This window comes from Pangasianodon hypophthalmus, chromosome 6, assembly GCF_027358585.1.
Source record: "Pangasianodon hypophthalmus isolate fPanHyp1 chromosome 6, fPanHyp1.pri, whole genome shotgun sequence".
In the NCBI taxonomy this organism is placed as follows: domain Eukaryota; kingdom Metazoa; phylum Chordata; class Actinopteri; order Siluriformes; family Pangasiidae; genus Pangasianodon; species Pangasianodon hypophthalmus.
This window is the reverse complement of record NC_069715.1, coordinates 14,465,481-14,479,146: the sequence shown is the minus strand read 5'-3', so window position 1 is coordinate 14,479,146 and position 13,666 is coordinate 14,465,481. Positions and strand designations below refer to the sequence as shown.

Here is a 13,666-nt window from a genome sequence, read left to right as displayed (position 1 = left end):
AAAAGCTTTCTATACTCTCTGTACACTTGTTCAGCAGTCTCAGTTACTACAAATACAGCAATGCTTCACCATTAAATAGGTCAGGATGGAGGTATAACGCCAGAAATAATTAGCAACACTACGTCACCTTGTTTTAGCTTAAAGTCTACCATTAGCACCCTGCTCTCACGGAGGCAGTACGTTGTGCAACGATGGTGTTGATTGGCTTGTCTGGGTTAGTGGTGGTGCTAACTATGTCCTATTTAACCACAGATACAATAAAAACTAATCTACTAATTCAGCTTACATGAGTGTTAACTGAACACATTGACAATCTAAGTAACAAAGCCCAATAATATACGTCATTCATCTGATTAGTTGAATGTTTTGGAAGTAGAGAAAACACTGAGATATGCAGGATAGGGGGTACTCCAGGACCACGGTTGAGAACCTGTGATCTGTGTTGTCTGACAATTTAGGTGTAGTTCTGATCAGTACGGTCCCTTTCAGGAAGTGAGATACGACAATGTCACCATTTCTGTTTGTCAGTTGCCTCATATTTCTGGTGTTATATGGCCATATCTAAGGGTTTTACAGAAAAATCCTATAGCCTGTTAGAATACACATTTCTTTTTGTCAGAACAAGAAGTAAAGTCTGCCTGTGTGTAGTCCACGGTGACTGTTCTGGCATTGTCTAAGTGTGAATTCCTGTCAGTGATGTAGAGGGTCCTGTTAAAAACAATGGAATGATAAATATTGAGGAATATAAACAGATTGTAATTCATTATGCTGTACTTCTGGGAAACAGACTGTCTGGTAAAACAAAAATGCATTGCATAGGACACTTGGCTGTTTACATATTTAAGCTCTTTTTCAAGTCCAGTGCCGTGTGCACAGAGAGTCAGTAGGTTTAGCTAAGTGTGAAAACTTTTTTTTTGGTACCTTTCTGAAAACCAACTGATGAAAACAGACCAGTGATTGTGACTGACCATTTTAACCTTGTGATGCTGCCCTATAGACGGATCCCACTCATTACACCTTCTATCCTCCTTTGCTCAGTTCCCACACCAGCTCACGGCTGTGCTTGGAGCAGGATTACTGCTAAAGTTCTCACAAGCAACACACTTTAAAGCCTCTCTCTGAGAATTATTCTCTTTTCAGTTTTTGAGGTTTTGCTAAAAGTTGAAACTTGTTAATAGTATATTATGATTCAATTTCTGTTGAAAATGCAGGTAACCAAGTAGATGAAATAGACTTTTCATTTTGCAGGCTATAAACATCAATAAAACAGTCTTTCTGGCTAATGAGGACTCATTAATAGCAGGGTGTACAGCAGCATGAAAGCTCTCTATGCTTTTCCATGGAGTAGGCATTACTGTAGTAGGCATGCAGCATATGATTTTTGTGAATGTTATAACTAATTTATTGCTAGTGAAGGATCTTGGCAGAGTGTCAGTGTGATTGCAATTTAGGTTTTATATTTGTTTAATTTTTTGGGTCCCTGAAGGGAATTATAATTATATATATATATATATATATATATATATATATATATATATATATATATATATATAAACTGTTCTAAAATCAAATACATGGCCCAATGAGCTGCAGTGGCGACCCCTAACAGGAGCAGCCAAAAGAGGAACGATTTGTTTAAATTATTGGTGCAATGTTTTCTTCCTGCTGTAATAACCCTGGAGCATATCACCAAGAAAGACAAAATTTCTGTTTTAAAACTGTGGAGTAGTGAGAACACATGTGGGCTCACAATAATGATTGAGCTCTTCAGTAAATTGAACTTCAAAGATCTTTTTTATCTGAAATTGGTAGTAGAGAACTCATCAGCAGAGGATTTATCAGTGGAGTTCTCTACTGGTTAGTGGACTGGTTAGTTGGTTAGTGGACCATCAGTTAGTACAGTAGAGAACTCTTCAGCAGAGAACTCTTCAGTAGAGAACTCTTCAGCAGAGAACTCTTCAGTAGAGAGCTCATTAGTAGAGAACTCTTCAGTAGAGAACTCTTCAGTAGAGAGCTCATTAGTAGAGAACTCATCAGTTAGTAGAGAACTCTTCAGCAGAGAACTCTTCAGTTAGTATAGTAGAGAGCTCTTCAGTAGAGAACTCTTCAGTAGAGAACTCTTCAGTTAGTATAGTAGAGAGCTCTTCAGTAGAGAGCTCATTAGTAGAGAACTCTTCAGTAGAGAACTCTTCAGTAGAGAGCTCATCAGCAGAGAACTCTTCAGTTAGTAGAGAACTCTTCAGTTAGTAGAGAACTCTTCAGTTAGTAGAGAACTCTTCAGTAGAGAACTCTTCAGTTAGTATAGTAGAGCGCTCTTCAGTAGAGAACTCTTCAGTAGAGAACTCTTCAGTTAGTATAGTAGAGCGCTCTTCAGTAGAGAACTCTTCAGTAGAGAACTCTTCAGTTAGTATAGTAGAGCGCTCTTCAGTAGAGAACTCTTCAGTAGAGAACTCTTCAGTTAGTATAGTAGAGCGCTCTTCAGTAGAGAACTCTTCAGTAGAGAACTCTTCAGTTAGTATAGTAGAGCGCTCTTCAGTAGAGAACTCTTCAGTAGAGAACTCTTCAGTTAGTATAGTAGAGAGCTCTTCAGTAGAGAGCTCATCAGCAGAGAGCTCATCAGTTAGTATAGTAGAGAGCTCATCAGCAGAGAGCTCATCAGCAGAGAACTCTTCAGTTAGTATAGTAGAGAACTCTTCAGTTAGTATAGTAGAGAACTCTTCAGTTAGTATAGTAGAGAACTCTTCAGTAGAGAACTCTTCAGCAGAGAACTCATCAGTTAGTATAGTAGAGAGCTCTTCAGTAGAGAACTCTTCAGTTAGTATAGTAGAGAGCTCTTCAGTAGAGAACTCTTCAGTAGAGAGCTCATCAGCAGAGAGCTCATCAGTTAGTATAGTAGAGAGCTCATCAGCAGAGAGCTCATCAGCAGAGAACTCTTCAGTTAGTATAGTAGAGAACTCTTCAGTTAGTATAGTAGAGAACTCTTCAGTTAGTATAGTAGAGAGCTCATCAGCAGAGAACTCTTCAGTTAGTATAGTAGAGAACTCTTCAGTTAGTATAGTAGAGAACTCTTCAGTTAGTATAGTAGAGAACTCTTCAGTTAGTATAGTAGAGAGCTCATCAGCAGAGAACTCTTCAGTTAGTATAGTAGAGAACTCTTCAGTTAGTATAGTAGAGAACTCTTCAGTAGAGAACTCTTCAGCAGAGAACTCATCAGTTAGTATAGTAGAGAGCTCTTCAGTAGAGAACTCTTCAGTTAGTATAGTAGAGAGCTCTTCAGTAGAGAACTCTTCAGTAGAGAGCTCATCAGCAGAGAGCTCATCAGTTAGTATAGTAGAGAGCTCATCAGCAGAGAGCTCATCAGCAGAGAACTCTTCAGTTAGTATAGTAGAGAACTCTTCAGTTAGTATAGTAGAGAACTCTTCAGTTAGTATAGTAGAGAGCTCATCAGCAGAGAACTCTTCAGTTAGTATAGTAGAGAACTCTTCAGTTAGTATAGTAGAGAACTCTTCAGTTAGTATAGTAGAGAACTCTTCAGTTAGTATAGTAGAGAGCTCATCAGCAGAGAACTCTTCAGTTAGTATAGTAGAGAACTCTTCAGTAGAGAACTCTTCAGTTCTCCAGTAGCTTAAACCCTGCTTTTTAAAATCATCCGGACAGCCATAATCCCGTTAGACTGCATTCTGCACATCTAGGGTTGGAAATGAGGTTTGTGTCTGTGTGTGTGTGTGTGTGTGTGTGTGTGTGTGTGTGTGTGCACGCACGCGGGCGTGTATGTGTGTGTGTAAAACCAGCCTGAACAGATAACCCGCTTCCACTCAGCCATCTCACTGCTGCCCTTCACACCCTCCAGCGCGCTGCTCCCTCCCCTTCTCTACTCCTCAGCAGTCTCAGACCTGATAGCGCACCATCAGCGACCTGATCTCGCCACTTCAGCGTCTCTACCCGGGACATGTCTGATTTCAGGATGGTCTGCGGATGAAGGATTAGTGGACCAGCTCCAGCGCACTTCTCAGTCATCACCTCTTCTCCTTTTCTGTTCTGCTGAAGGCGAGCGTGTGAACGAATGAGCACACCAATCCGGAGTTAGTAATATGAACTTTCTGCCAAGTGGAATATGTTTATATCTGTCTGTGGCAACCTGCTGGTTCACATCAAGGGTCGACTCATCCTGGTGGTGGGTATCTCAGGAAGAGCAGCAAATTCTTTACTCTTACTGTAAATTTTACTCTCTGCATGCAAAACTGTCCCCTAATCCACCTTTCCCTGTGTCTGGGGTCTAGTGTACTACCTTCATCTTTACTGTCTCTTTCATCTGCAGATGTGGAGCGTGATTGTGTTTTAGAGTAATGCCCTTTCATTCCTGTAAAGTCCTTACTGTAATAGTAAAGTGTTTCTATCACTTACAGAGTCTTGGGATTGTGCTCTTGTGTTGTTATCATTTGCCAGTATGGAGCACTTATTTCAACACTGGCTTTTTAGGAAGATATGGGTGTATAATGTGCATTTTGCTCGCAGGTACATGGGCACGCTGGGCTCGCAGGTGATGTGCGACAACATCCCGGGGCTGGTGAGTAAACAGCGGCAGATGTGCAGGCAGCATCCCGGGGTCATGCAGGCGATCAGCGGCGGAGTGAACGAGTGGATCAGCGAGTGCCAGCACCAGTTCCGCCATCACCGCTGGAACTGCAACACTGTGGCCAGAGACCATAGTGTGTTCGGCAAACTCCTGCACCGCAGTGAGTAAACACACACACACACACACACACACACACATACACACATATACACACAGATACACACACGCACGCACACACACACATACATATACACACAGATACACGCACACACACATACATACGTACACACACTCACGCACACGCATACGTAGGTAGACACAGACACACACACACACACACACACATACACACAGATACACACACGCACGCACACACACACACACATACATATACACACAGATATACGCACACACACATACATACGTACACACACTCACAAACATGCACACATACACACACGCACGCACACGCATACGTAGGTACACACAGACACGCACACACACACATACATATACACACAGATACACACACAGACACACACACGCACACATACATACGTACACACACTCACACACATGCACACATGCATACACACACATACACACGCACGCACACACACATACATAGGTACACACAGACACACACACATATACTTACACACGCACGCACACGCATACACACATACATACGTACACGCACACACATGCACACATACACACACACGCACGCACGGGCGCACACATATACACACATACATACGCGCACGCACGGGCGCACACATACACACGCATGTACACGCGCACACACACACACACACGCACGCAAACCATAAGAAAACTCCGCTGTGTAGCTCAGACATTTGCAATCCCACTGTTTAAAGCTATTATGTAGAGCTGTTCTGAGCTCCAGTCCTGCTCTGGATTAGACTACATCAGTTTAAACACATAAATCCTTCATTATCTCATGTGTAAAGTCTTTATTAGCCTTGCTTACCAGGAATATTATCAACATTATTAGGTATTGTTTTACCAACTCAATGCCACTAATGTCTTAGCTCATTAAACAAAACTAGTAGCCTAATTTAAAATGAACTTTACAGCTTTGACCTGAGGCTCGTAAATCCATAACCACTCCATCAACAGGCTCTGAGGTGGACTTCACACGGAGTTAGTCTGGCATTTACAGAGGAATCAGATCAGAGCTGTTTTCCAATAACATTCTCAAATAGCAAGGAAATTTTCCTCACCTACCTATATATCAACTCTCAGACAATTCATACACATTTTGTGACTAATATTAGGGTGAAGGAAACCCACCTCAGGATATATCTCACGCTTTACACATAAATTAGCTTCAAAAGTTCAATATCCATGTGAACGGAAACCAGAAACAACTGTGCGCTTTTCTTGTGTTTATTCAGCAGACGTCTGGAAAGAAACATCACTGATTTTTCAAACTTTCCAAAAAATTATTTTATCTTGATGAGTTTTTCTCAGGTTTTTTTCTCTCTTGGTGATTCCATAAGACTTAATATCTCTACTGGGGGGATTTCACTTGCATAAAGCCGAAATAACCTCCTCCAAACTTAATCTTAGATTATTTATTGTACATTTAAAGCTGCTTCATGACTCCCTTTAAAGCTGCTTATTCATGACTAACATCAATTACAACAAAACAACTTCTAAGAGATCTCTTCTACCTGATAAGGTTATGAAATTTAAGTGAACTAATAAATTTTTTAATACATTTTTTATGATTATTGATTTTTTTTTTTTTTGTGGATAACCTATGTAGGATAACCTATTGAATGTGTTTCTATAATATGATGTCTTCTCCCCTATACTCTTTTCTTTGGAGTTGATGTATGTAAGCTATTACGTGATCTGCTCACAGTGATTTTGAAATAATTCTAGTAAAAAAAAAAAATACATGGAGGAATCACATTAAACAATAATAATTAAGGTGTGCAGACTTTTTAATAATAGAATTGAAATGAATTGCAAATAAAATAAAATTGAATATAGCCATATTTGTTTCACATGACATAAGCGAGCTCAGTAAAGACGTGGACAGTTAACCCATTCGGCTATTTCGGAAATAGTCTGTCTGACTGAATGTCACCTTTAAAAAATAAAAAATAGACTGACTTAGCCATACAGTGTTTTTATAATATTAAAAGAACTGGTTTTTTTTTGCTACAATTGCACGCTGTAATGTAGCCTAACGTGATAGCCATTTTGAGTGAGAATGTCATATAGCAGCAAAATAATGTTCCAGTAAAGGGTTAACAATAGCCCGGTTGACAGACACAAGTGTACACAGCAGTGCTTTTTTTTTTTTTAAACCTAAATTCTCATTTTATTGCCATCAATTTTGCTATAACACCAACTGAGAATATTTCGTGACTACCAAACTCACTAAAAATGTTTATGCCTGTTTATGCTGGTGGTACGAGTGTCCATTCAAGATGCATATCTTCAATATCCTACACTGTTTCTGGAATTTCCTAAGACACCTAATTAAACTGTTGAGCTAAATAATAGCATTGGGACTGCACTGACTCTGCACCCACAGTGAAATTCCTCATCCATAATCATGTCATGGGTCTATTACAGAAATGCTAACACCTGATATAGCAGATTAAATTTCTTTTGTTTGCTCCATGGAGCACTCCTCAGTTAATCAGTCTTCTGCCTGTGAAAACAGATAGTTGATATAAATCATCGCTTTATGAAGGTAGTGTGCTCAGTCAAGCACGTATATATAAATAAATGTGTGTAGATTGATTCCATAATCCATGAGTTTTGTGAATTTCTGTGCGGCTCTTTATAAGTGTGCATGAAAAAATACCCGGTGCATGACATGAGGTTTAAGTAGTTCTCTCTCTTGTCTCCTGTTGTAAAATCATATTAATGGGAACATCCATATAGACACTCAGGGCCAGTCTCCCAGGCCCTTTCAGCTGGTCTACACATTGAAGTTAAGTTAAATCTCTGTCTTTAATCTTTCCCTTTGGTATTCAGACCTCCCAGAAAGGCCACAGACCCATCATAGGGCATTATAGAGAGGGTTTCTCAGTGGCATTGTGAGAATCTACTTAATGTCAATGTCAGTGCACTAATTTAGGACAATTGCAGGGATTTTGGCACAGATCTTCCCTTATACTGACAAAGCTCCCAAATGAAAAGCTAAAGCTCATAACCCCTGCTCCTGTTCCACTGCTGTTCTGCTGAATTGGTTGCTTTTGTTCTTACTCTCTCTCTCTCATGCACTCACAAAACATTAATGTTACTTATTCCATCGTTCCTCTCACATACACACAAAGATCACTCTCACTCATGATCCACATCCTGATCGTTTGGATTTAGAGAGTCTTTGATCCTAAAAAAAAAAAAATACATGACATGTTTGAAGACAAACCAATAGCAAGTGTTCTTTCGTAAGCTTCTCTACTGTTTGGCAAGTGTTGTGTCTGTGCTTGTCAAGCACCAATATTTGTCAGTTAATTGAATATACTAGTTTTCTACATTGTATGTGCTGAGTTCATGTGCATGCTTACCTGCACTTCTGTATTTCACGTTTCATCTGTGCGTATGCTCAGGCAGTCGTGAGGCTGCCTTTGTGTACGCCATCTCCTCAGCAGGCATGGTCCACACGCTGACCAGAGCCTGTAGTCAGGGCGAGCTGGACTCTTGCTCCTGCGACCCGGGAAAAAAGGGCTCATCACATGATCCCAATGGACCCTTTGATTGGGGCGGCTGTAGTGACCATGTGGACCACGCCATCAAGTTCACCCAGGCATTTGTTGATGCCAAGGAGAAGAAGGAGAGGGATGCACGAGCACTCATGAACCTGCACAACAATCGTGCAGGAAGGAGGGTAATTGTTTATGGCTTTATTCATACGAGCAATACTACTGGTGGTATCATCAGTGTTTTATTTTTCCTGGAAAATCATAAAACAGTAAGTTTCTCATCTCTCCACTCAAAAAAACAGTTCATGCTCAAGTCTCACCCTTGCTTCACTAGATAATCTCACCCAAGAACTGATGATGTAGTCATAAAAAAATTCTTCAGGGGCTCTTATTAACAATATGTTCATGCTGAACATTCTTTCAACAGTTTATAGTACACAATTGTAGAAAGGAAATCTTGAGGATTCTTCCTCATGTTGCCTGAGGGAGATTTTTGCCATTGTTTTCTCTGGCCTGCTCATTAGGGATCTAAAGCTGCTTCATGACAATATCTATTGTTAAAAGTGCTATACAAATAAAAACGATTTGAAGTGAATTGTCACTGTAAAGACTGCACATGCCTCTTCCTATATGCACGAAGCTTGCAAAGGCATATTTTTAAACAGGCAAGCAGCATGTGCCAATGCAGATTCTCAGCTGGCTTGTAACAGATGATAAAGTACCACTTCCACTTCCCTACATTATTGTTCTTAGACCCTTAGCAGCGACTTTCAAATGTCTCAGCTCAATATTAACTTTGCTTCCTAGCAGTTTTTATAAGAGCTAGGTATAGCACCATTTAACATAGCTTGAGTATGACTTAGAGTAAACACTAATCTAAGGCAATCCATTGACAAAGAAAACACAAGTGCAAAATCTGCCATGATAACTGACTTACTCACAATATGGACCACCTAAATCCAAGTTTTTTTTCTTTCCTTCATTATCCAGGCAGTGAAACGTTTCATGACTCTGGAATGTAAATGCCATGGTGTGAGTGGGTCCTGCAACATTCGGACATGCTGGCTGGCCATGGGCGACTTCAGACAGACGGGTGATTACCTGCGCAAGAAGTACAACAGCGCTACCCAGGTGGTGATGAACCGCTATGGGACAGGCTTCACCATGGCCCACAGGAAGTTCAGGAAGCCCACAAAGAATGATCTGGTCTACTTTGAGGACTCACCTGACTACTGCATATGGGATCATGAATCTGGTGAGCTTTGCTGAGCATTGCATACTGTACTATACATACTGTACATATCTCAAGCCAGTGCATACCTACTGCAGTTTTTTTTGTGTGTGTATAAATTTCATGCATTCTTTTATCTGCAAGAGAAGGCACAAGTATGACAGCCGCTGAGGAAAAACCCGAGTTTGCCAGCCTGTATCACACGCCCTTGTTAGTCCTGGCGTATTCCTCCACCAGCTGTGCTGCTCTACTAGCAATCTGTAAAGCATTAGTCTTGCCCCTGAAGCCAGTGAGAATGTAACCAGAGAATGGAAGCCATTTAGCTGCCTATTACATCCACAATAGTCATAGTAGTCTCAGTAGAAATCTGAATGCAGTTGGCTAGTGTCCCTGCAAGGCAAGAGACTATCTCTCTCTACCTTTTCATGTGTGCGCGTGCTTGTATGTGTGAGTGTGTTGAAGTGTACTGAATAGCACCAGGTGTGCCTGTGTGGAGTGCGGGAGGGGTAGAGGTGCCTGTCAGGCTGCAGATGATCCTGGGCTATCAAGTAACACTGCGTTTAAGACACATTACCACAGATCTGTGGACAGCACAGGAGCTGAAACATGATCCCTGCTCTCAACCACTATAAATTACTGGCCTCACCAGCACACCTCTCTTCTGTCTGCCCCTGAATGGGCAGAAATATTTAGAGTCGTAGGTCATGTCTCATAACTTCCCACAGGGTGCATGATGATCTCTCTGAAAAATCTTTCGGCCCATGTTTTTTAAACTTCTGAACTGTGAATTATGTTTTCCCGAAAGAATAGAGGACCATGTATAAATAAAATGCATGATCAAATGATATACCGATATGCAGAAATTCTATGCTATTCCAGTACCATTAGTCATATGCACCTTGAAGTTTGTGTCCTGGCACAAATGGTGGCAGGATTGTTTTGAGACATCATGGCTGAAGTGAAATGGCACAGTGTATTCATGTTGATCTAAGTGCAGTTCAGCATGAGAAAGACTCAGAGAAGAGGTTTGTTCGAGGGCAATCCCAAGATGCAGCAGCTAGGGCTCTTCATCTTTGAAAGTGTGAAATCAATTCCAGCAACCGCACATGCTAAAGTCATCTTGTGGCACGCCTCACATCTTAATTCAGTAAGCAGATGCACCTCAGGTGATGATGTAACCAAAATCGTCCTGGCATACCAGCCATTTGGACGGTTGAATGGGGGATGGTGGCTCCTGGGTCATGCCCAGACACATCTCACAATCGCGTGCAAGACACCAGCAGTGACAAATCAGTGTCAGGTCTACCAATTAAATGAACCTTCAAAACCTATCTATTCATGATCCAAGTTGGAAATTCAAAGGCTAAATTGGGGTTACGTAAGACAGCTGACATTAATCTCCTGTTGTGTTTGTAAAGGTTAACATCAGTGTGTTCATAGTCCATGATTGTTTTCCCAGTGCTATGTTGAGCCATCAGTCTGAGGGCCCTCATGCACAAAGCCCTGAGAATTTTCCCAGGATGCCACATGAAAGCTAGGGTTGATACAAGGTCTTTAACAATTTCGATATCAGCGGTCGATCAGTGCCGCACCAGTCTCCACGCCGGGCGGGGTTGTCTAGATTAGGGCTGTTGAAATGAGCACGCGATGAAGACTTGCAGCTGCAGCTGATAGGTCCTATCATCAGTCCCTCATCTTATGAAGGACCAAGCGGTCATCTTCTTACCCAGCACAGTCTGCTCTGCTGCTTCTTCAGGAGCGCCAGACGTCTGACAGGCAGCAAAACCAGATTGTTCAGCCCAGCATTGCACATCTCAAGTAACTGTACCAGCAAGCTGTACATAAACTCCTTCTGATATTAACTACTGAGATACGTTATAATGAAGTGTGTTGAATGTAAATGCCTTGAGTGGTAGGCTTGAACTGCGTGTTTAATTAAGATCAGTAACATAAAAAAAGTCTTTGAATCAAAATGGGTTCAAATATGACACTGTACATTGTTCACACTTGTGTTGAGTGTCTCTGTCTCTTCTCTTGAAGGGTCAGTGGGCACGGGCGGGCGTGTGTGCAACCGGACTTCACACGGGGCCGACAGCTGTGAGGTCATGTGCTGTGGGCGGGGCTATGATACTTCCCGAGTGAGCCGCACCACTAAGTGCGAGTGCAAGTTCCACTGGTGCTGCGCTGTCCACTGCAGAGACTGTCACGAAGAGGTGGACGTCCACACATGCAAAGCCCAATCATGACCACTGTCAACCACAGTCATGAGAGACATATGCTGGTATTCACAAAGCATCTCTTTGTAGCACGGGACTGATCCAGGATCAGGTTTTGTGACTAGCGTTATTGTTCATAAGGGCTATCCCAGTGCAGGTGAGGAACTGCACCCTAATTCAGCACACATACTATTATACTTTATAAATCTTAGCCATATCAGTTAAGGCTTTGGGGTCTGATATTAGAACCAATCATTAGAAACTAGGACGAAATAAAGGAGCTGAAGGCTTCAAGATATTGGTTAAAGTAATAGCCGACAACACCTGACTCTAAAAGACAACATACTTATCTGTATGTACACTAGGTTTAAAGTCTTAGAAATCCTACACCTTTTTTTAAACATCTTTTTGTTGTTCCTTTTAACGTATTAAATGTATTTATTATGTGCTGTATCAAGAGTGATTATCTTCAGCATTATAAATGTTGAAATGTAAATACAAGCTATGCATTATTTAAAATAAAGCTTACATGTATATGCATTTCTGATGAGTGTTTTATTCTTATTCTGATCAGATCGGATATTTATCCAGAATCCCAGTAAAATAAGGGGTAATTCTGATGTTTACACAAATCTTCCACTTAACTTATGCCAAGACAGTTTTTGGTGTCCAAATGTCGCTTCTTTAGGTTTGCACTGGATCCAGTGATGCTAACATCCTGTAGCAAACAAGTAATGACCACTAATTAGCATCAAATCAGTTTCATGCCAAAATATGAGTGAATCAGGTGCAGGAGTGTTGTTGAGCTTTTTAAACAAGAGCACTGACCTACTGACCATTTTATTTGACTTGTTGGGCCAAGGTAAGTTAGAGGGTTTAGCTCATCTTTTTCCAAATTCAAGATGTGTTAATCGTCCACGCTTCACCAGTGTCAGTCTCTGATCACAGCACAGCTGTTAGCTGGATATTTTTGGTTGGTGAACTGTCTGTCTATCCAGCAGTGACACTATGTGCTGTTGTGCCTCATACAGTACACTCATACTGTGCTGAGAAGGATTCACCAACCAAATAATATCTTGATCTATCTCTACTCTATTTATATATATATTTATGATTGTGCTCTGATGGTGGTGGGTGAGATTGCACCATACCACCAGAATACAGCACATATTTTAGACTATTGCTCTAACAGATATGGCAAGTTTTGCTAATTTCTCATAAAGAATTCTTTGCTAATTTCTAAACATTCAGGCAGAAAGTACTAAGTGAGGGTAATAGGCTGTAGAAGCCTATAGCAAGTACAAAGTAATCTGGGATGCAGAGTGGAGAAAACAAGGTTGGTTAGGGGAAAAAAGGTGATCTTAGGAAGACTGGGATTCTTCTCTGAAAACTTGATTCAATATTTAAAATTATGGGTATGCTGTATGTAAGGAAAATCTTTACTAATGTGACCTACTATTGTGCTTTTTACCTCTAGAGGGCAGCAAAAGAGCTGGTCAGTGTCCACTAACTCAGACTAGTACTACTTTTGTAATCACAGATTATTGAGATATGCTTATTTTGTATTTAATCAAGCTCTCTGTGATTGTTTAAAGAATTTAGTTATTTGACAAATATTAAATCATCGCCAGCCAATTATTCTCTGAAAAAAAAAAATCTAGTTTAGTCTGACCAGCTCTCAAAACACAGGCCAAGCATTTCCCTTATATTTTCTTATCTTCTGTATTTTTTTTTCATATGTCTACTTACACATGGTTTGGTTTGTTGATTGTTTATGTTTATATATGTCCTGATGAATGACAAATACCTATAAATAAAGTCATAATAGTTCTCCAAGGAAACAGTTTCTGAATTACCTCTAATTTTTTAAAGAAAATAACATAATAATAATAATAATAATAATAATAATAAGGCAATTAATTTGTCTTTCAATTATTGATTGTTTTAT

The 13,666-nt window shown here is 40.5% G+C and overlaps 1 protein-coding gene across 1 annotated transcript; it reads left to right on the top strand.

Annotated features, from left to right (window-relative positions):
- Positions 1 to 3,829: 3,829 nt before the first annotated feature.
- On the top strand, positions 3,830 to 12,774 carry wnt2 (wingless-type MMTV integration site family member 2). The gene is made up of 5 exons (XM_026927008.3): positions 3,830 to 4,174; positions 4,516 to 4,736; positions 8,179 to 8,456; positions 9,262 to 9,526; positions 11,543 to 12,774. The coding sequence occupies exons 1-5, from the start codon at positions 4,092 to 4,094 to the stop codon at positions 11,746 to 11,748; spliced, it is 1,053 nt and encodes a 350-aa protein (XP_026782809.1). The 5' UTR covers positions 3,830 to 4,091; the 3' UTR covers positions 11,749 to 12,774.
- Positions 12,775 to 13,666: the final 892 nt, after the last annotated feature.

What these genes read in the sequence shown, in the direction of transcription:
- wnt2 (XM_026927008.3), top strand. Translation starts at nt 4,092, where the DNA reads ATGAACTTTCTGCCAAGTGGAATATGTTTATATCTGTCTGTGGCAACC. An exon ending in AGGGTCGACTCATCCTGGTG is followed by an intron (nt 4,175 to 4,515) that starts GTGGGTATCTCA and finishes TTTTGCTCGCAG; the next exon opens with GTACATGGGCACGCTGGGCT. An exon ending in CATATGGGATCATGAATCTG is followed by an intron (nt 9,527 to 11,542) that starts GTGAGCTTTGCT and finishes CTTCTCTTGAAG; the next exon opens with GGTCAGTGGGCACGGGCGGG.